At 44.6% G+C, this 23,341-nt stretch overlaps 2 protein-coding genes across 7 annotated transcripts in view; one reads left to right on the forward strand and one right to left on the reverse strand.

Moving 5' to 3' along the window:
• Positions 1-9,947: 9,947 nt before the first annotated feature.
• On the forward strand, positions 9,948-19,702 carry LOC121496545 (AKT interacting protein). 6 transcript variants are annotated; one of them, XM_041764936.1, is made up of 11 exons: positions 9,977-10,093; positions 11,651-11,752; positions 12,738-12,847; positions 14,444-14,649; positions 16,638-16,702; positions 16,783-16,883; positions 17,382-17,470; positions 17,546-17,644; positions 17,737-17,844; positions 18,679-18,739; positions 18,902-19,702. In XM_041764936.1, the coding sequence occupies exons 3-11, from the start codon at positions 12,806-12,808 to the stop codon at positions 19,010-19,012; spliced, it is 882 nt and encodes a 293-aa protein (XP_041620870.1). In that variant the 5' UTR covers positions 9,977-10,093; positions 11,651-11,752; positions 12,738-12,805; the 3' UTR covers positions 19,013-19,702. The 6 variants fall into 6 exon arrangements, with proteins under 6 accessions (XP_041620867.1, XP_041620872.1, XP_041620868.1 ...); XM_041764937.1 differs by lacking the exon at positions 9,977-10,093 and adding an exon at positions 10,268-10,544; XM_041764933.1 differs by lacking the exon at positions 11,651-11,752 and having other exon boundaries at positions 9,948-10,093.
• Positions 19,703-19,761: 59 nt separating this feature from the next.
• Positions 19,762-23,341, reverse strand: part of RBL2 (RB transcriptional corepressor like 2) — a 51,249-nt gene continuing 47,669 nt past the window's right edge. The window contains exon 22 of the mRNA XM_041764932.1: positions 19,762-21,219. Coding sequence (XP_041620866.1) covers positions 21,049-21,219 — 171 coding nt within the window. The 3' untranslated portion in view covers positions 19,762-21,048. The remainder of the gene's footprint in view (positions 21,220-23,341) is intronic.

Genomic DNA, 23,341 nt, shown 5'->3' on the forward strand with positions numbered 1-23,341 from the left:
TACACCAGACACAAAAATCAATTCAAAATAGATTAAAGATTTAAACGTAAGACCTGAAACCCTGAAGCTCCTAGAAGAACATGAAGGGGACCAAAAGCTCCTTGACTTTGATCTGAGCAATGATTTTTTTGGATGACACGAAAAGCACAGGCATCAAAAGCAGAAGTCAACAAATGGGACATCAAACTAACAAGCTTCTACACGTCGAGGGAAACTGCCACCAACGTGAAAAAGCAACCAACAGAATGGGAGGGAGTATTTGTGAGCCACGTATATGATCAGGAAACATAAGGAACATAAGGAACTCCTGCAACTCAACAGCAAAACAACAACAACAGAAACCAAATAACCTTATTTTTAAAAAGTACAAAGGAGGGAAGCCTGGATGGCATGCTTGAGCTCTTCTTTTGGCTCAGGGTGTGATCCTGGAGTTCAGGGTCGAGTCCCACATGGGGGTCCCTGCATGGAGCCTGCTTCTCCCTCTGCCTAGGTCTCTCCCTCTCTCTCTGTGTCTCTCGTGAATAAATAAAATCTTAAAAAAAAAAAAAGTACAAAGGACCTGACTAGACCTTTCTCCAAAGAAGACCTACAACAAATGGCCAACAGTTATATAAAAAAGTACTCTGCATCACTAATTATCAGGAAAATTCCATTGAGAACCATAATGAGCTATAGGTCCACAACTATAAGGTGACTTGAAAATATACTATGAAAATAAGTGTTGGCGAGGAAGTGGAGAAAAGGGACCCTTTATGCACTGTTGGTGGGAAGGTAAATTAGCGCAGCCTCTGTGGGAGATGGTATGGAAGTTCCTCAAAAGAGTAAAATCAGATCTACCCTCCAATCCAGCAACCCCACTCCGGATATATATCCAAAGAGATTTAAATCAGGATCTTTTTTTTTTTTTAAGGAGTCTATTTATTTAATTGAGAGAGAGTGTGAGCAGAGGGAGGAGCAGAGGGAGAGGGACAAGCAGACTCCCCACCGAGCACAGTGCCCAACTCAGGGCTCCACCCTGCAACCCTGAGATCATGACCTGAACTGAAATAAAGAACCTGATGCTCAACTGACTGAGTCACCCAGGTGTCCCTAAACTCAGAATCTTGAAGTCTGCACTCCCATGTTCAATGCAATATTATTCACAATAGCCAAGACCTAAAAGGAACCTAAAGGCCAATTGATGGATAAATGGATAAAGCAAATGTAGTATTTACATATGACAGAGTATTATTCAGCCATAAAAAAGGAAGGAAATCCTGCCATTTGAACAACATGGCTAAATCTAGAAGACAATTGAAATAAGTCAGCTGTCAAAGAGCACCTACTATGTCATACCACGTGTATTAGAAATCTGAAGGAGTCAAATTTCTGGAAGCAAAGAGTAGGATGGGGGTTAGAGGGGCTGGGGGAGGGGGAAACAGAAGGTGTCGTCAAAGGCTATAAAGTGTCCATCATACAAAGTGATTAAATCCTGGAGAAATACTGAATCACACCCTGCCCATAATTAACAATACAATTTAGTTTTAAGCATAAAATTTGTTTCCTTAAAAATTTGCTATAAGGCACCTGGGTAGCTCAGTAGTTGAGCATATGCCTTCAGCTCACGTCATAGTCATAATTCCAGGGTCCTGAGATCAAGTCTCGCATCAGGTTCCCTCTAGGGAGCCTGCTTCTCCCTCTGCCTATGTCTGCCTTTGTGTCTCTCATGAAAAAACAAAATCTTAAAAAAAGAGTCAAACTGACTAACATGCTCTGTCTGCCTGCCATGCTGAGAACAGACTGAGAGGAAGCAGAGGATGCCAAAGCCTAGTGAGGAGGCTGATGCTGTCATTTCGGTGAGATGTCAAAGGTCATGGTGGCTCAGACCAGGGTCCTAGCAGTGGAGGCAGACGAATGAATTGGAGATCCTTGGATTTGCAGAATAGTCCTTTGCTCTCCTTCCTCTCCATGAGTGTGACCTTGCATTTTACTGCTGAGCTTTCTGGCCAGGAAGCAGTAGTGACACACCCTCTAATCAGCTAAATTTCTGATGAGCTGCATTGGGCACAAGTGGCTGTGTTGACAGCCTGGAACAGCGCCTGTGGCTATTCCAGGAAGGAAAGAGAAGGAGGAGGACCCCAAGGTCCTGTACCCCATGCTGTATGATTTAATGTAGAAAGATCCCAGTTAATAGGGATACTGGGATACTGGTCATGAAGACACAATGGATGGTGGTTGGGGGCTGCAGGTTTTTTCCCAAACCTTCTTAGTAATTAGGATTGCTCAGCTAACCCCAGAGGGCTCATCACCTGGCTAATCTGCCTTCTGGAAGGAACCTGCTGATCCCACCACCTCGGCGCAACCAATGCAGCTTTGATTCGATTAATGAGATTACAGTAAATACTTGTCCTGAGAAGCTGGATCACGTGACCCTGGGGTGATGGCCTAACTCTTGAGAAACTCGGAGAAGCAGGGGGCTGCACCTCCCTCTACCCAAATGCATAGAGACCCCACACCCACCCCAGTTTACCAACCTGGTCCTTAGCCACATGGCGTATTCGGGGCTGGCCTTCTACTGGCCCTGGCACAGAGTGAGTATGGAGCCGTGGAGAGGGGGTTGCAGTAACTGTCTTCTAGCTCCCAGCCGTCAAGCCCTCCTAATTCCATCACCATCCCCTCACTCCCCAGATCACCCTAGGAGGACAGACTTCATCCCTGTGCTCTGGCCCCATGCTGGGAATTACTGTTACTGCCTCAACTCTTAAAGGCTTTGAGCCCTGAGTAGGTGTGGAAGGCTTGACTTGTGGCTAATCATTTCCATTTCAGGGAATGAGGATTCCACGTTCTGATTCTGATGGGAAGGAGGAACGAAGGTGCAGAGGGGTACGCCAATCACGAGAAGGGTGCCAATGGAGAGGCTCTGGGGGCTAGCGGCATGAACTTTGTTAGGCAGGGCAGCCCTGAGGATGGTTTCTGAGACGAGACCCACAGATATTTAAGGCATCTTAGCTGAACGGGTCAGTAACCCATTTTGAGTCCATTCCTCTTCTCTGAGTACCTGAGCCCCTGATGGAATGCGCCCCTGCTTGAGACTAGTAAGTATTTTGTCTAAGGGACAATATAATGGAAATAGGAAATATTTCTTTTCGGTATGATGTTTTAGGAATGCAAATGTGGATGCAGGATTTTTTTTTAAAGAAATTTGTTTAGAATGTGCCTCTAACAATTTGAGAAACAGGTCAATTTACTACTTGGCTACATGCATTCTTCCCACTGCCCACCAGAGGGCACTCGACCATCCACTAGGAGATAGGAAGGTCCCTCCCTGCGGGTCATTTAAACTCAGGCTCAAAGCCAAGTTAGAGCAGACATTGGTTTGCTTTTTAGTGTCAGTTGAAAGGAAAGGGCCCTGTAAACGGTGTCAGGAGAAACTGCTGCCTGTTCCTGGGGAAAATAAAAATGCACTGATATGAACCCATTGGGATATTCAGTAATAGTCTGCCGTCAAGTTTATGTGGATTCACATTCCTGGAGATAGCAAGGCGGGCCTGGGTTTCCCATTCCTTCAGTAGCCTTTGTTTTCACGTCTCCACACATTAAGGAATATTTGGTACCTTGTCACATTAGAGAATGAGACAGAAAAGTTTACAGTGTACCAGTTAGCAGGGACCTGAGGCCTGACCGAGTCTGGCCACAGGGAGGACGTAGCAAATGTTGAAGTGGGAAATCCATAAAACATCCCTCCTTAAGATTGCCCTGCTTGCCCTCGCTAAGGTTCCCACACTAACCCACACAGCTCACCACCTAGTGTCTTCTGAACCACGTTGTTCTTTTTCATATGGATTCAACTTCACTAGCATTAGGTAGGTATCTAGCAAGCGGCCATAAGAGCAAGTCCGATTCCCAGTCTCCTTGATATTTGTTAGATCAAAGACGTTGACAGGAAGTCAGCCTTAAGAGTGGGAAGTAGGAAATGCCAACTGAAAACTTCAAAATATACTAATATTTACAGTACCAGATATTCGAGTAACTTGGGTTAGCACAGAGCATATTTGTTTTTAATCCTGCATGCGTAATCACTAGGATGCAATTCTACAAAATCAGTAGTTTGTGGAGGTCTAGAAGCCTCTCACCCATGAAATATTCCTGCCAGAATTGGGGAATCTAATCAAGTCTTCAGACCTTATAGTTTACAAGAAATGCAGGGAAAGAGGACCAAGCTACACAACATCACAAGAAATCCGGGATGTAAAACATCCCGGTCTGTTCAGACAGTCCATGTTAATGGCAGAGGAGAGAGGATGTGAAAAGACTTCTAGAATATACCATTAAAGAAACCAGATGTGGGATCCCTGGGTGGCGCAGCGGTTTGGTGCCTGCCTTTGGCCCAGGGCGCGATCCTGGAGACCTGGGATCGAATCCCACGTGGGGCTCCTGGTGCATGGAGCCTGCTTCTCCCTCTGCCTCTCTCTCTCTCTCTGTGACTATCATAAAAAAATAAATAAATAAATAAATAAAAAATAAAGAAACCAGATGTAATGAGTGAATCTTGATTGGATCCTGGCTTGGGAAAATAAAAACTATGAAAGCTTTTTTTCATGACGTGTGGCAATTTAGGGCCATTTAAGTAGGTGTGGGCCTCCATTAGGACAAAGGATTTAGGGAATTCTCTCGAGTGTGATTATGGCAGTGTAGTTCTGTAGGGAAATATCCTGCCTTTAGGACACACCTGCTGAAATATTCAGGAGTGAAGGTCACCATGACTGCAACTTATTTATAAATGATCTGATAGGAAAGAAAGGTAAAAGAAATACAGCAAAACCATTAATCATTGTTGAATCAGGTGATGAGTATAAGGATGGTCATAAGCTCTACATTTCTAACAGCTTTCGTAATAAAAGTTGGAAAAGATCATGGTGACAGTGTCATTTACTTTGGGGGGCAGACCCTCAAAATCAGTGATTTCTAAGATGTCCTTCAGGAACCACTATTCACCGATTGTAAGAAAGGAAGGGGTCTTGTCTGCAACAGTGCCCGGCCCACAGCAGACCCTGAATTATTTAGCAGTGCATGACTATTGCTTTCTCTCTCCTCTCTCTTTTTTTTGTCTGAATCTGCCACTCCAGCTAAACTAAACTTAGGCCTTTATCATCTTTCAATGCTTTGAAACCACAGAGTGAGGTAGTTTAGCAAAGATAATGCCAATCAAAGAGAAGACTGCTCTTGTGGCTGGGGGTTTACTTGGCAGCAAGCTGAGAGAGTGGGTGGTTATTTGCTCTGCCATGTTCAAAATGCTGTTCGATTACAGGAGGAAATCTATTCTTTTCCAGCCCTCTGTGAGCTGCAGTGTGGTATACTGCTTGCTTTCCCTTAAAGCATAAATATTCAGTGGTCCATCAGCTACTCTTATTTTGATTTTAATAAGTTGTAGTCTGTCTGTAGAAATCATCCCTTTCTCTACCTACCTATCCTCCAGCCAGCCACTCAGTAACTTATGGGAACTAGAGCAAGGGAGTAGGATCGGACATAACTCCAAACTACAAGCACATGTGTGATGTGATAGCAAGAACTGTGATGCCCAGGGAAGGTGCAGAAAGGACAAAGCCATGTCATCCCTCCATACCAGTGTTTCTCAAACTTCCATAATCGTCAGAAGTTCATGATTTCTGCCATATGTAAGGGTCACTGTTAATTATAGGATTATTCATAGCCTTCCTTGAACCCATTCATTTAAAATGCCTCCTATGGACTCGAAGAAAACATTACTAACTATAAAAGCAGAGTTTTGATGCGTTGATCTATTTTTTCTGACCTATTAAAAGAAATGTATCGCTATATAATCATCTCCTGAAGAACATGTATAATCAGTGATACATGTACCAAAAGAAATAGGAATCTACCTTTCAGAAAAGGATTCAGGGGTTGAACAGGTCGAACTAAAAATCTTGGCTTATGCGTGCACGTGTATGAAACATACACATTTCAACTAAGCTTCATTACTTTACCCCTTCCTTCTGTTAAGACCTTCCTTTCGTAGTAAATCAGCGACCCAAAGGTTTTGTATGATTAATTTCCCGGGGATCAGGGGAAGAATGGGTTTGGTGAGTATTTTGCTGATAAGAACAGGAGCAGGAGCCCCAAGTGCTCATAGAGACCACATATCTATTATGTCCAACACCAAGAATTCATCTTTTGACACCAGTATCAGATATACTCTAAAACTTTAGAATAAGGAAGTGATTGAAAATGTTCTATAAGTAAGGTTTAGAGTCAGCTGGGTTTTATTCCTCCATGCTTTACATACTTTTAATTTTTTATTTTGCCTTCATGTCTCATGTTTCCATGGTTTACACAAAAATCAAATAAAAATGTACCAGACCAAAGCTTTATAACACAGACAAGAAAAAAACACTATTATTCTGAAGTGCTAATAGATGTGGCTACTAAGATCTTTATGTATTTTTTCAGCATGATAAGTGTACTCTATTCCCCATCTGCTATTTCACTGGGACCTCCCCCACCTACTTCCCCTCTGGTAACCATTTGCTCTCTCTAGTTAAGAGTCTATGTCTTGGTTTGTCTTTTTATTTTTCCTTTGCTTATTTGTTTCTTAAATTCCACATATGAGTGAGATCATACAGTACTTGTTCTCTTATTTCACTTAGCATTATACTCTCTAGTTCCATCCAGGTCATTGCAAATGGCAAGATTTTATTATTTTTGACAGCTGAGAAATATTCCATTGTGTGTGTGGTATATGTGTGTGTGTGCGTGCGTACATATGCATATATATCCACATCTTCCTTCATTCAATGGATACTTGGGCTGCTTCTAAAATTTGCTTCTATAATAACGCTGCTATAAACGTAGGGGTGTGTATATCCCTTTGAATTAGTGTTTTTGTATTTTGAGGGAAACACCCAGTAGAGTGATACCTGGGATGGTAAGGTAGTTCTATTTTTAATTTTTTGAGGAACCTCCATACTGTTTTCCACTATAGCTGCACCAGTTTGCATTCCTACCAACAGTGCAAGAGGGTTCTTTTTTTTTCTACTTCCTTGTCAACACTTGTGGTATCTTGTGTTGTTGATTTTAGCCATCCTGACAGGTGTGAGGTGGTATCTCATTGTGGTTGATTTGTATTTTCCTGATGATGAGCATTTTTTCATGTGTCTGTTGGTCATCTGTATGTCTTCTTTGGAGGTATGTTTCTTCATGTCTTCTGCTCATTTTTAAATTGGATTATTTGGATTTTGGGTGTTGAGTTTTAGAAGTTCGTGAGTGGCTATGTCATTTGCAGAAATCTTTTCCCACTCCCTAGGTTGTCTTTCAGTTTTGTTGTCTCCTTTACTGTGCCAAAGCTTTTTATTTTGATGATGTCCCAATAATCTCTATATGTTTTTGTTTCCCTTGCTTTAGCAGACATATCTTGAAAAATGTTGCTATGGCTAATGTTAGAGAAATTACTGCTTGTGCTCTCTTCTAGGATTTGTATGGTTTCAGGTCTCACATTTAATTCTTTAATCCATTCTGAGTTTGTTTTTGTGTATGGTGTGAAAGTGATCCAGTGTTATTCTTTTACATGTGGCCATCCAGTGTTCCCAGCACCATGTTGAAGAGCACCTATTTCAGTCTTAAAGAAACGGTGCCTTGAGGCTGCCCCATTTCCTTTGGAGTCAATCATCTTCATTTTCACAATGAATGACGTTCCTACTGCAGATCTGGGGGCGTACAGGTTGGTAGGTGTTTTAAATTTACTTTAGTTGTTTCTGTCCTTCATTCGTCAAATACTTCTTGCATACCTACAACATCTGGGCATTGTATTGCCTTTTGGGGTGACCACAAAGAGAGAAACACATGGTCCTGGCCTTGTGGAGCTTACAGTATCCGTGTGGGAGATAAATACTAATAAGTCCTCTCCCAAATAAGTGGAAAATTGCCCCAAGGAAGTGGTGTTTCTGTGAAGGGGAGAAAAAAGGTTCCAGGTAAAGGGAACAACCAAGTTCAAAGGCCCCACCTTGCGGCGGGGTGGGGTGGCGGAGGGAGCATCATACCTCAGAGGAACTAAAATAATGCAAGTGACTGCAGCCTGGGGCAGATGCAGCTGGACCCGTCATGCCATTGGTCGAAGGGTTGGACTCCTCAACAAACACTGGGGCCCTGTCAGCAATGAAGAAGAGGATGTGGATATCAGATACATAAGCAACAGTACTCACAGAAACACCCCAAACATGTTGTATCAGAAATAGAACTCCCCCATTTCCCGCCTTCTCATAAACATCATGGTTTACCGTCACTCATCTCAGTGAACGTTCTCACCATCCACCCAGTAGCTCAGGCCAAAAATCTAGCCATCATCCATGACGCGCCCTGTGTCTTCGTGTCCCTAGCCCCCATGTCTTATCTATGGCCCAGTCCTGTCCATGCCGCCTCCTAAATCTCCCTGCAATGCATCCACCATTACCTTCCTACAGCAGTCTCTGGCTCAGCGACGGCAGTGGTTTCCCAGCGGTTCTCCGGTTTTGGTGGCCTTTTCAAAATGCAAATCTGATTATGTCACCGTCCTCCCTAAAGTCCGGAGATCCAGGGTCAATCTTGATTGGCTTTGGCCTGTCACGGCAGCCTCGTTCCACTTGCCCTTGGCTGGTGTAGTTGAGGACGGACACCCAGTGACTCACCTCCGGTCACTGGGCCTTGGGCCATGCTTCCGGGGAGCTTCTGGGAAAGGTATTCTTGCTCTTTGGACGAAGGGATCCTTCTGCGGCGAGGCATTGTTGCACTGCGTGTGCCCGTGTCCCAGCCCCAGGGCCTGCCCGGCGGTGGGAGTTGGGTCTCAGCACGCGCCGCCCCAAGGGCCCCACCGTCTCCGGCCTCCAGGGCTGTCGTGGGCGGCGGGACCTGAGCAACCGAAGCTCCTGGGCGCACGGGCGTCCTGGGGAAGCTGCGGGGAGGAGGGAATGGGCTTGCCGACCGGAGGGGACCTCAGAGAAAGTCGGGGAGAGGATGAGCCGGCACACAGGCCGGGGGGCCCGGGCCGGAGGCAAGGATTTCCCGCTGTCCCCGCCCCCGCCCCCGCCCCCGCCCCCGCCCCGTCCGGATGGGCCCACGTCGCCGAGCGCCGACTCCGCGCAGCCTGGACGGGAGCGCGCTGGCTCCGGGGCCCGCCCGGGGCTGACCGAGTCCGCGGCCGCCGTCCCCGGGGCTCGCTCTCCCGACTTCAAAGGCTCCTCGGCGCGGGGCCGCCCGGCGGGGAACGCGTACCCGGCCTGTTCTCGGGGCGGGGGCACGGCGGGGGGGACCGGAGGGTCGGGGCGTCGGGGCCTCGAGCACCCGCGGGAAGACCGGCGACCCGAGCTCCGCCGCGGGGCGGGCTCCGCAGGTTCCCGCCTGCAGTTCTAGAAGCGCCTGTGGCAGCGCGACGGCCGAGCCGACAGGGCTGCGCCCCCGATCCGGGGCCGGGACGCCGCGTCTCTCCACGTTACATAAGACGTTCCCGTAGGCTCCCCGGACCCGACCGGACCCGGGGCGGACGGCGGTCGCGGCGCCCCTCCCCGGAGCCGAGCGCGCACTGCGCCGGCCCGCCCGCCGGCAGGTCGCGCTCTCGGGGGCCGCGGCCCCGCCCTGCCCCGGCCGTGGAAAATCCGCAGGCTCGGCCTCCCTAAATGGCCGCGGCGGCCACGCGCAAGCCCGTGGGCGGGGCTCTGTGATGACGGGCGGATGCCGTGGCCAATTACGTCCAGGGGCTTATTTGTTTGTTCCCTCCCCCCCGGGGCCGAGACTTCCGTGACTGACAGTTCACTCCGGGCGCTGTTACATAAGGGGAGGGCCAAGGGCTGCCCCACCCGAGCGGAGCCGGTTTGATTGGCAGGGAGCAGTGCGGTCGTCCCAACGCCCCCGGAAGAACGTCCTTGACGGACAGGTATGGGAGCCACTTGGCGCCGGGAGGCTGGGCGGAAGCGTCCGGGCCCAGGGGCGTGGGGCAGGGGGCGGGGCCCGACCCCGAGAGCAGGGCGGGGCAGGGAGCAGGCGGGGGCCGGGCTGGCGCTGCGGCCAGAGATGCTGTGGGGCCGCGACGGCGCTCGGCAGCCCGGAGCTCCGCGTTGAAAGCGCCGAGGTGAGGTGCGCTGCCGGCCGGCTGGGAGGGACGGGAGGGCCGTGGAGTCCTTAAACCCGGGCCGCTAGCGCCTTCGGCCCTGTGTTTGTCTGCACTGCCCGGCGCTCCCGACTCCGGAGCGACGGCGGCCGCGCTGGGACATGGGGGCGGGGCCGGGCACCTGTCCGCGTTTGCTGGCACCTGCTGCGCCGGCGGCCGCGGGCCCCGGGCCGGTGCTGGGGGCTGTCCAGGTGCTGGGCCCGGCCGCCCGAAGAAGGGAGGCGGGTCCGACCGGCTCGCCCCGTCCGCGGCCCGCCCTCCACGCCTCCGTCCTGCGCCCGGAGTTGGGGGGGGGTGTCCCCGAGCCCCGAGGCCTTCAGCTCTCCACCGGAGGGGCTCGCGGGCGCGGGGCCGGCCTTGAGCCGGCTGCGAGGCTGGGCCGTGGCCCCTGCCTTGCATCACCTCGAGACAGGTTTGTCCGGATTCCGTGCGTGTGCGGAGATGGATTTCCGCCCCGGGCGAGGGTGCGGGTCCCGGCTGTCCACAGCGAGCCGGGCCAGAGCCAGGGCTTTCTCGCCCTTGCTCAGTGCCTTGCTCGGTCTCCTTTTAGCGTGGAATTTAAAGCGTTTGGGGTGATGTATTAAGTTAGTGCCTATTTAGGGACCGTGGCGCGTAGGAAAGCAGCACCCTTCTTCTGGAGTTTTGGCTCATGTCGCGTTCAGATCGTTCGTACGGGCCCAAGACACTGATTGCTCAGCTGTATGACGCAAGGGGAGACCATCCTGTTTGGTTTGTGCGGCCAGGGCCGAACCAGCAGAAATTCTCAAATTGTGTTCTAGCGCTTCCATCTATGTCAGTTCTGTTGGAAAATGCTGGGCCGCGTCGGTATACTAGACATCTCATAAATGGTGTATTCTCTAAAAGGGTGCTGCAGTTTCTCGCAGTTGGAAACATAGGGCAGCAGTAGAAAATACCTCCTGCTTAAAGACAGAAGGAACTGGGGGGGCAAGTTTTGATTTTTCTTTTCCCCCAAGTTTTGATTCCTAAAGGCAGAGTCACAGACTCACTACGTGTTAGACTTGAAAGGGACCATATAGGTGAATGAGTCACTCCAGTAAATTTACATGGTGGTGAGCACTGTGTCCTAATGGGACGAGGTCCCCTTTAAGTCAGATGGGTCCTAGAAGTACTCTAGGTCAGAACGTGCCCTCACACATCTTTGATGTCCCAACCATTCACATCTGTGCCCTAGACACCTTTAAAGGCAGACGTGTGGAGAGCTCTCAGCAATAAGTTGCTGTTTGAGTGTAAGGCCACAGGTTAGTGGAAGAACCAGGATCCTCATTCCTTTAATTACTGGGTGGCATTAGGTTGTGGAAAGGAAAACAGCAGTAATTGGCATCATCCTGGTATGTGCGAGTTGGTATCCACCTGCGGACATCATAGGCTTGTCATTAAACAAATTTTTGCTCTCAGGGACATTTGGTACAGAATTCTCTAGTGATTTGCTCCTTATGAATTGAGTAGAATTTTGCTAAGTTTTGACCCTTTTAACCTTCAGCTTTTTGATTGGTGCAGGTAGGAACTGAGAGAGGAGCTCTGCTTTACACAGAACCGAGCCTGGGGAAAATCACCAGAGCAGAGAAGTTGCTGTTCTTAGAGCCTGGCCTGCTGCTTTTTGTATGCCTCTTCCTCTGTATTTTTAGTAAATGACCCAGTGACTTTATGACCTTTGAGGCATACTTTCTTGTCCACTCCTTGACACTGTGCTGGGAGATTTTGTTTGTGAAATGTCTCTGCATGCCTCTGTTGCATTTGTATGTACTGCTTGGCAATTCCTTCGTCATCTAATCCTATGGTTTCCACACATTAAACAGACAAAAAAAGACCATTTCTCAGGGATGATCCTGCCAGGACCCAGTTGGCTCTCTCTGTCTTCTCTGCTCTACCTTCTCTGTTATGTCTTTGGCTACAAGTTGCTGGGGAGAATAATTTTGTACTTAACTCTTTTTTAAAAGATTTTATTTATTTATTCATGAGAGACACAAAGGGAGAGAGAGGCAGAGACACAGGCAGAGGGAGAAGCAGGCTCCATGCAAGGAGCCCAATGTGGGACTCGATTCTGGGACTCCAGGATCAGCCCTGGGCCGAAGGCAGGTGCTAAACCACTGAGCCACCCAGGGATCCCCTACTTAACTCATTTAAGACGCTTATCAGTCCCCTTGGCTCTTTAATTCCCATAACTCTACACAGTGACAGGCCTTTTGCATATGCGGGTACAGCGCACCCTGCACCTGGCTTTCCCATAGTCAAATGCCTACTACAGATGCTAGTAGAACTGGTATAGTCCACCCATGTCTTCTGCATTTCTGGCACCAAAGCTTAATAACTGTGTCACTGAATATTATGAATCCTGGCCAGGGACTCGGTACATACACAGATTCCTGTAGGTGTTTAAAGGTGGGAAAGAAACTGGAGTCAGAAGAGAGAGGGGGTAATGAAGGAAACTTTTTGAAGATATCTTTTCCCCCTAATTTTTATCACTATGTATTATACAACGTTATGCTGAATTTCTGTGTAGAATGTTAGATTTATTTCTCAACTATTTTGGAAATCTTAACTGTTGGTGTTGCTATATTTCTGTGATTTCTCATCTCATTTTTAGGTAAAGTGACTTCTGAGGACAGAAGAGTTTGATGACACAGACCACTGAATTTTTTTGGAGTCCACGTTATGAACCCTTTCTGGAGCATGTCTGCAAGCTCTGTCCGCAAAGTAGGTATAGTTGATAAATTTAGCGAGGAAATCCATTTGAGTCAAGGTAGAGGTCAAAGTAATTTATACTGAGGTTGCCTATAACCTTAACAATAATTTTGTATGTTTTTGTACATTACTCTGGGTCTGAAAACCAGTGTTGTTTTCATGTGGGCCAAGCAGGAACATGCCCTCACTCATTTTTGAAATGTGAATTAAATCAAGCTGGCTTTCCTTAGGATTTTTTTTCTTAAGTTTATTATTTTTTTTAGTAATCTCTACACCCAACATGGGGTTCGAACTCACAACTCTGAGATCAAGAGTCATATGTTCTTCCAATAAAGCCAGCCAGGCACCCATAGGTTTTACTTTTGAGAAATACTTTGCTGCTGAAAGTCAGTTTCTGAGACTAAGATCGCATCTCAAGTAGAAATCATTCTGGAGGGATCCCTGGGTGGCGCAGCGGTTTGGCGCCTGCCTTTGGCCCAGGGCGCGATCCTGGAGACCCGGGATCGAATCCCACATCGGGCTCCTGGTGCATGGAGCCTGCTTCTCCCTCTGCCTGTGTCTCTGCCTCTCTCTCTCTCTCTGTGACTATCATAAATAAATAAAAATATTTAAAATAAAAAAAAAAAAGAAATCATTCTGGAAATCACAATTCTAAGATTATTTTGATTTAGGATATTTACACATGATGAAATTTGTGACACATTATTGTAGTAGTCTTTTTACTATTCTGAAAGGTTCCACAATCAGAGCAGCTTTGAGAAAGACCAGTCCAATGTGGTCACCTCAGACTTGACGGCACCGGTTTAATTTTTCCAAACAAAATGTCTATTTTAAAATCGCAAAAACTACATTGTAGGAAAGCTTAATGCAGACAAAAGAGAATGAATATAACCCATAATTCCACCTCTAGGAGACCAGTCCCAGGAATCATCTTCTTTTCTATCCATATAATATTGATTCTTAATGCGGCTAATTTGGGCTTTGGTTGTACTTGAACCAGAGAAGTGTCTCTTGAGATGGTGGTTTAATCTCTGACTCATGTGGACCTCTGTCTTTGACTCAGGCTGACAGTCTGCTGGGGATAGCCCAGATGTAGATCATCAGGGACAAGACCAGAGCAGCGCAAGTGAGAGCATAGCTTTGTTCGTTGTTTCTAAGTGAGGTGCTCACGCCAGGTGGTGACTAGTATCTGTCACCTCTACTGTTTGTTTTAAGCTGCTTCACATCTGACCTTCTACAGGACCTAAGAGCCAGTGGACTCTTCTCATCTCGTACAGTTGTCTAATTTCTAAGTAACCCCTTGCCCTCTTTTTGGGGTCACCAGAAGAAACCATTTCTTTCTCTGTACATCCTGTTCATATTGGTGTTACTGTTTTTATAGGATGTAGCTTTAAAATTTTTTCTATTGCTTTAGTCTTCCTTCAGCTTTGTTCTTTTCCTAATGGCCTGCCTGCTCAGAGGACTTTTTAGTCATCTTGATCATGGTGCTAGAATGTCCTTGTGAAAGAGTCATTCCAGCTTTTAGGTCAAGGGTAAGAGTACATCACATGTACTCTTGTCATTTAAGAATCACGCTAACAAATGTTCTCACAATTTCATCTTGAATAGCGATCTGAAGGTGAAGAGAAGGCATTAACAGGGGATGTGATAACCAGCCCTCCACGTGCCGCTCCAAAGAAACAGCTGCCTTGTATTCCCAAAAACGCTTTGCCCATAACTAAGCCTACATCCCCTGCCCCAGCAACACAGACAACAAATGGCGCACATGCTTCTTATGGACCCTTCTACTTGGAATACTCTCTTCTTGCAGAATTGTAAGTGCTTGAACCATCTTGTTAAATTTTAACTCACCTTTGAAGGTGAAAAATGAAATCTACTCTGGTACAGTCCGTATATGGCTGGTATCATTCGGTCTTAAGGCTCAAATGTATCCCCCTCCAGTATCAGGTAAGATCTGAAGGCAGACATGGGCTTGCATCTCCATGTCTATTTTGGAGAGCAAGAGGAGGATACTGAGATTTGTGAAGCATCTAAAATGGGTCAGGAACTGAGTGACTTAATTTTGGTGTGCCTGTATATGAGGTGAGGACATCCCTTCCCGAAGGGGTGGTTGTGGACACCAGGACAGCGAGAGGACAGCAATCTGTTGGTTCTGGGGTCAGACCCAGCTGGAGGCTTGTGTTCCACTGTGTTAAGTACCTCGTGAGACGCATCCTGGAAGACCAGGGAAAGAGTCCCTGTTGGCAGAGGTCAGGAAGCCAGACTGTAGGGACTGGAACAGTAGACCCAGAGAAGTGACAACGTAGCAGGTACTTCTTAAAGCTGCCTTCGTGTACTTGAAGACCTGTCATTACAAAGAGGACTGGACTCCTGCTGTGTGACCCACAGAGGCAGAAGAAGTAGGCAGTTATAGGGAAGTCACAAAGATTGGGGCTCCAGGCAGGTAAGGGCAGGGCTAATCCTGGAAGCTGGAAGTCAGACCGAAGTCACACAAATCTGTAGCAGGAGGCTGGGGGCCCCCTGACTGCACCCAGCCCACCACAGGGGCGCAGTGTCAGCCTGGAGCGCTTGTTACTAGGACCGAGTTGTGGAGAATTCTTCATTGCTGTCGTTTTTAAATGTCTTTGTATAGCCTTCTGGAGCCTTCCCTCGCCGTACTCACATCATAATGGTCAGAGGGTCTGAGGCCCCGGCACAGTTGGCAGTGTTTGTGACTTGGTGGCAGTGGTCCCTTTGGCTTTATAATGGAGGCCTTGTGCCTGAGGCTGGGCAGCGAGTTGGACAGGCTTCTATTGTGGCCGTAAATCTGCTGTTTGTATTAGAGCACAGAACGGCCTTACTGTAGTAGACACATCTGCCAGCCAGCCATACTGCTGTTGACATGCTGAATTTTAGTGACTTAAAAACAGGATAACTGCTTTTAAAGAGGATTAAAAATGAGTGTGATGGTAAATAGGTAATGAAAACAGTCAACTAAGGTTCAATAAGTTATTTCTCAGTAAAATTCAGGCTTGGCAGGTTAAACGTGTTGTAAGGCCCTGGGTCGACATAGTTTAAGGTCTGGTCTCAGCCGTATTCCTTTCCGCTCATGGTGACCAGGTCCCAGAAGAGCCAATGCCCCCTTTTTCCACGCACTTTTCTTGCTGCAGGGCCCTCAGAGTTCAGGTGCCTGAGTCATGGTGTCACTTTGGGGGGGTGGAGAACCTAGGGGGAGCACCCCATGCAGAGCCTGCCTGCCTTCACTAAGATTATCGCAAATCTAAATACGGCCCTCGGCCATGTGGACTGGTATTCACACTTAAAATGACATCTAAGTGATGGCAATTCTGTGGACTTTTTATTCTTGTTACCTAAAATTGTGCTTTCACAGGTGGTTTTTGAATGTGTGGGTGAAATCTGTTGTCCAGTCACAAAAATAAAAATTGTACACTCTTGTTTCCCTAAAATTTAATGTCCAGAACTTAGATCAGGTTGCATTGTTCAGAATTAGCTACTAGATGGTTTCCAAGGTGATGTTTTGGGAAAGTTGATTTCTGGGAGGAAAACTTGATTCTTTGTGTATCCCTGCTTGGCTTGAATTTGTCTGGGCCCCTCTCTAGCTCCTAATTCTCTGTGAGCTGGATTTGTAAAGCTGGGAAATGGGCAGGAGCCTGGGCCAGGTGAGATGGTGATGACTTGGCTTGTATGTTAGTTGTCAGCTGCCCCTCGAGGGACTGTTCTTCTCTCCAAACGTGAACGTAGGGTTGTGTGATCTGTATGTCATTTACATCCATACAGTTTCATTATTCTGTTTCTGTTTTAGTACCCTGGTTGTGAAGCAGAAGCTGCCAGGTGTCTATGTGCAGCCATCCTACCGCTCTGCATTAAGTAAGAAGGATTTGCTCTTAATTTATAGCATACTTGGTTTCTCTGATGGGCCTTAACTGTTTTTGATTTTTTTCCTACAGTGTGGTTTGGAGTAATATTCATACGGCATGGTCTCTATCAAGATGGTGTATTTAAGTTTACAGTTTACATCCCCGATAACTACCCAGATGGTGACTGCCCAGTAAGTAAAAGTCAGGTCTGGCTTCATTCGTTGGGTCCGAGGAGGGCTTAAAGGACTTGAAAGATTTCTCGGCTCTTTTCTTGAGCTCATGATTTTACAATTTCAGTTTCTCAAAATGTTTTGTCTACTCAGTCATCTTTTAAGGGGATTTTTGTCCTTTGTTGCATCTTTTGCCACACCCGCCTCTGCCATTAGTTTTCCTTGTTTCTCTGATCATGGTGTGTGAGAGAGGCTGGAAGCTGTCCTACGGCACTGACTGTGTGCATGGCAACCGCTGTGCTGCAGCAGAGCAAAGAGTGGCTCCCAACCCCCATTCCACCCCCCAGATGCAAAATTTCATTTTACAGGAAAATGGCAGAAGTTGTTAAGTATTCCTCTTGAAGCAGCTCTTTGACTTAAAATACCATGACTGTCTTGTCCTGAAGCTGCCTTTGCAACTATCTGTATGGGTCTAATAAGCTTGCTTCCATTAAAGGACACATCTCTCTTTAAATACAGCGCTTGGTGTTTGATATTCCTGTCTTTCACCCGCTAGTGGATCCCACCTCAGGTGAACTGGATGTGAAGAGAGCATTTGCAAAATGGAGGTGAGTCAATAAGCATTTACTTTGGTGATCTACGTCAGCAGGATGCTTCAATAATTCTACGTTGTTTCTCTTTAGGCGGAACCATAATCACATTTGGCAAGTTTTAATGTATGCAAGGAGGGTTTTTTACAAGATTGATACAGCAAGCCCCCTAAACCCAGAGGCTGCAGTCCTGTAGGTTACTCTGCTTTGTTCTTTTAGATAAATTTGCAAATGAAGCTAAGGAGATGATCTTGGTAACTTTTTGATTTAAACTTTTAACACAGGTATGAAAAAGATGTTCAGCTTTTTAAAAGTAAAGTGGTTGACAGTGTTAAGATGTGCACTGCTCGTTTGTTTGACCAACCTAAAATAGAAGACCCCTATGCAATTAGGTAAGTGGTACATGATCTAGATTAACCGCACTTTGCCGTCCTGTACTTCCATTTTCCAGGTGGTCTTAGAATGGGGATTTAAAAGGAAAGGGTATCATCTGTTAGCCTGCAACCTTTATCATTTGTTGGCAGCTCGCTTTCTGAAATCTCTTGGGCAGAAAGCTTGACATCTACTGGCATACTGTGCCAATAGCAAGCTATTTAGTCACTTTGATTTCCTAAGGATCCTTGTAATATGCATGTTCAAATGTCCAGACTTTTCTTTTCAGCTGGCAGTTTTAGCTGGAGCCCCTCTTAAACTGCCATAGCCCCACTGTCAATCAGATTTGGGGGAAGGAGAGAAACTGAATAGGGTGACTAGGATGAATGGTGTGTTTCTTCAGCACTATGATATTTAATCTTGGAAGCATCTAAATGATTGTTGAGACCTGAGGAATTGGTGATTTAGCTCTCTGGCAGCACATATTGCTGGGAGGCTGGTTAAGTACAGTGGTTAAGAGCCTGGGCTCTGCAGATAGACTGGTTGGCTTTTGTGCTGACTTGAGTGACCCAGAACAATTACTTAATTTTACTGCCATACTTTCTTCATCTGTAAATAACAGTACTTCAGGGATGGTTGTGAGGCTGAAATGAGCTGACCCACATAAGCGTTCTATAAGGAATAGTTGCCCTGTGAGAGAATCATCTAGATTAATGTCTAAAACTTACATGTTGACAACTGATTATTGTTCCTTGTTAAGTTTTGTTAGGGAATTGGCTTAAGTACGTAGAAATGAATGTTATACAAATTTAGTAAGCCAAAGCAGATTTTTAAATATTTTTCTCTTCCTTAAGCTTTTCTCCATGGAATCCTTCTGTACATGATGAAGCCAGAGAGAAGATGCTGACTCAGAAAGTAAGTACACAACCATTTTTGAAACCATTAACTGTCTCTTTTCTGAAATGTCTTCTTCAGAGACTACTCATTATGTACACATAACTTTTTGGGAAATGAGTCTGTACAGCACCAAAGTCTCCATCAGCCCTATTTTTAATGTCTGTTTTTTATTATACCTAGAAGAAGCCTGAAGAACAGCACAATAAAAGTGTTCACGTTGCTGGCCTGTCATGGGTAAAGCCTGGTTCAGTACAACCTTTCAGTAAAGAAGAAAAAACAGTAGCAACTTAAGCGCTGGTGAATCTGGTGCACCGTGCACTTTCCTGCCGGACTCGGGCCTAGTTAGAGCTGACCGAGGGCAAAGGACTGCCGGAAGAGTAAAACCGTGCGAACGAGGACTGGTATCGTGTGTCCGTGTGTGCTTAGGTTCTAACAGCAAGTTTTGGAAACCTCTCTTTAAGTAACGCATTACTTCTGTCAGAAGTGTCTTTAGGGTGGTTATCTAGTTCAGTACTCCAAATTATTGGGGACCTCGAGGCTTAAGTATTTTTCTGCATATAATGCTAAAGGTAAGTTACATTCATTTACACTAATAGAGTAGATAGAGCTCGGCACTATCTAATGACTTTCACGTCCGTGGTTTCAGTTGTATATACATTAAGACGTGGAGCGGGGAGGTAGACGGGGGGAGGTTCCGTAGCTCATAAGCACTTGTAAGGGGGAGGTCATCTGAACCCCAGTCTTCAGCCTACTGTCTAACTGATTTACGGACTCCTGTCAATCACTGAGGTACACATTAGGTGAGTCAGAGGAAACCAGAACACTTGTTCATAGTTGTTGTTTTTTTTTTTCCCCGAAAGCAAATTACTGTATTTTTATGGCAGGAGGGAGAAAGTGTTAAAACGGTTTCTAATGAAGTCAGATATTTAAATGATGAATGACTAATGTGTTTTGTAGAAACAAAATAAACCAATAAATGATTGTTCTTTGTCATTTATACAGGAAACCAAAACCCCTTTCTCAGTATAACTAAACAAAGATTAATTTATAAATGCTTTATTGAAAAATACACTTATTTTCATATAAAATTACAGTAGCAGTATCTTGAGAGGTTTTATAAATATTTTTGCACCACTATTCTAACTGAACAGTGTAAGTTCCATATTTCTTTCAGAGCAATATGAAGTTACCCAGTAACTTGGTTTATACTGATTCAATTTACAATTGAATTTTCTCCCTAATAAGATTATTTGTTCAACTTTAAAACTGCTGGAACAATAGTGATTAATAAAGGTATATATAGATAATTCAATAGCTGTTAAATAACATTTCTAATTTTTATAAATGGTACTATGTACTAATAAAAACCTAAATTCTCCAATCTATTTTTTAAACTGCCAAGAACACACCCAAAGATAAATTTATCACCTTAATAGACACGTGTCTTTCAGATAACTACCTCCTAAAGAAGAGGTCATAATTTTTCATATTCCCTTAATTCAACTTGATTTAAAATCTTTACTTAGCCAACTGATCCCTATTAACAAAAACCTGGAGAATTTAAAACACATGCCCAAAGGTGGCTACTGGGGCTTAAACAGTTTAAAAAAAAGTACAAAAGCATCAAAGATGATATTGCATGTTTAGCCTGGAAGTTTTGTACTTCATAAAATTCACATTGTAGAAAGTGCCATCGCAAATATACAGCAAAATCTGGGTTACAAAATCATGCTTTTTACAGCCCTAAAGTGCCACTTCTTATACAAGTTCACTCACACATTGCACACCAAACAATCCAGCACTTACCACACTGTACCACACCTAACAGGGAGAGGGAAGGATTCCATAAAGGGAATGGGAGGCCTGGGACAATAATCTAGGAGCTCCGAATCTGGGCTTTCTCCCTTGTTCTGTTTCAGGAATGCAAAAACCTCCTACTCCTACCAAGTGTTTTGGGACAAACACCTAAGTTTTTGTTTTGCTTTTCATGAGAAGCTGACCACAAAACAGGTAGGAATGAACGGAAATACAGTCCCTCTGCTGGAGCACATCAACAGAGACCTCTTACACATATATTTGAGCACGCTCTGTTCCCTGTAATACTTAGAAAAGCATTGCTGAAGAGTTAAAAAAAAAAAAAATCCCTGTTTGGATTCTAAGTAGCCTTGATGGCGAGCACTGAGTGGTAGGAAAAAGGCAGTTGGGATGAGAAGAGCTATCCTAAGGATACTGGAAGATTAGGAAAAGAGCCCCATAATCTAGCATGCATTAAATGGTGCTGCTGAACAGAGTTTGTAAAAAGACCGTTTCAGTACAACAGACTAACCTCAGTGAGAACCTCGGTCATTAGCTACGTCTTGGAGACGGCGTAATAAGGCAGAATGATTTTCTGGACAAATTCTTTTTGCAGGGGATTCACTTCCATCTTCCAAAAGAATCCCTCTCTTTTTGGTTGGAGTTTCTCCTGTCCGTATCATACTATTAATTTCTCTCAGTCTCTAGAGTGGGAGGAAAATAGATACAAAACAGTAATGCTAATACGCAGAGTTCAGTGTTAAGAACCTCAAATGAGTTAAGAATTCACTTTGAAGAGTTTGAACATCTTTGTAAGAAAAGACCTACTAAATTATATATTCTTCAATTTCACTTTTCAGCTGGCCGACGCTGATGACTATCTGGGTTGGAGGGCAGAGTATTTCTATTTTTTAACAGGTCCAGGGGTGATTCTGATGTATACTTTTCTAAAAATAAGAGTTCGCGAATTTGTGACTTTTTTTTTTTTTACAATAGATAAGGAGCATCACCTTGCTGTGCCATACTGAGTCAATTCCATATGTCTCCATTTTCCTTTTTTAAAAAAGTGTGATTTTACACAGTATTATGCCTTTTTCAGTCTAGTGTTACTCATATTTTAGCAGTTCTCAACTGGAATTTGATTCCTTAATTCCCTAAGGCATCCACTGGAGGTAATTAGTGTGATCTAGGAAGCACTAGTTATATTTCATCCTTGGAAGAATTGAAAAAAATTCGGCAAAATTGAGAAAAATCCTGGCAAATTATCTTCTGTGTTCTGATGTGAGGAACCCTGACTGAGAAAAATTCAGGATGCTAGTGAGACTGTATATATATATATATACAGTTTTTTGTTTTGTTTTGTTTTTTTACATGCCTCTTCCTTATCCATGCCTCTTATGGAAAATAAACTCAGCATATTCATTTGTGTTTATACAGGACATCTCAAACAGGAAAGTAGGGAGAAGAGAGTCATGAATCCTCTCATGATTACTACCCCACTGCACCAGTTTTGGCCAGTCTTACTTTATCTATACCCTCCTTCATTTCCCTTTCACCAGGTTGTCTTAAAGCTAATTCTAGACATATTTTATTCTTTGTTTTAAAATAAATTTTCTGAGGTTTTAAATAAAATCACTGGTATTCTTTTATTATTACATATGCACCTTCTCAAATCTTAACCACCTTAAGAAAGCTTTTCTTTGATTTTCTCTTCTTTCTTACATTTTCTAATCTCTAGTCTCCTATTTACTTGAATATCCCTTATATTGATAATTGTATGTGTTACTTGTATATAATGTATATATTATATGAAATATACAGTATAGCTGTATAATATACATAGCATATTAATATATACCATACATTAATATATACATCAGTTATATATAACATCAGTGTGTTAATGACATTATATATAATACACAGTCTTACACATCACAACAATATGTACATATTTAAACACAAATAACTTAATCCAAAAAAAATTCATACAAAATGTGCTGCGATTTCTTGTCCTCACCCAGTCTGTCACCCAGCACCTACTGTTATCTTTCACTCACTGAACAGATCAGGCTACATATAGCCTCTGCTATCTATGAATGCACTCCCTAGAAATGTAATATTGTGTATTAAATGGGTTTAAAAAAATTTGAAATGGCAGGGGTGCCTGGGTAGCTCATTCAGTTAAGGGTCTGACTCCTGATCCCAGTTCAGGCCTTAATCTTAGGGTTGTGAGTTCAAGTGCCATGTTGGACTATTTTAAAAAAAAATGAAAATTTTATGTGTTTGGAATATTTGTTTAATCGACATTGCATCTTAGATCGTCCCATATCATATATGTACATCTCTTTAACTGCTATTATGATATTCTATGTCTATCATACTTTAATCCCCTACTGATGTATTATTTCCTCCCAGTTGTTTAATACTACAAGCAGTGTTATAATATTCAACAGGCTGTGCCAATCCACTGAAACTTCCCTGACAAGTATCACTAATGATCCCCAATCATGTTAATTACCTTGCCTGGTATTCTATAATTCTTTATTCATGGTAGCATAAATGTTAGACTATTACAGGTTGGTTCTAGACTCAAGGAACTTGTGATCTCAGCTACCATCTATTAAGTCATGGTGACAAATGTTTCTTCAACCAAGTCTAATTAGAGAAATTCTCAATTCTGTGCTAGAATTTTTTTTTTTTTTTGAAACCTTTCCCAGTGGTGATAGATTAAGCATCTAGAGCATGGCTTTCAATCTTGCATAACTTTTTTTTTTTTGCACAAATTGTCATTTTTTTAAAGATTCACCTAAGTAAAATTCACCT

Source organism: Vulpes lagopus, chromosome 8 (assembly GCF_018345385.1).
Source record: "Vulpes lagopus strain Blue_001 chromosome 8, ASM1834538v1, whole genome shotgun sequence".
Taxonomy (NCBI): domain Eukaryota; kingdom Metazoa; phylum Chordata; class Mammalia; order Carnivora; family Canidae; genus Vulpes; species Vulpes lagopus.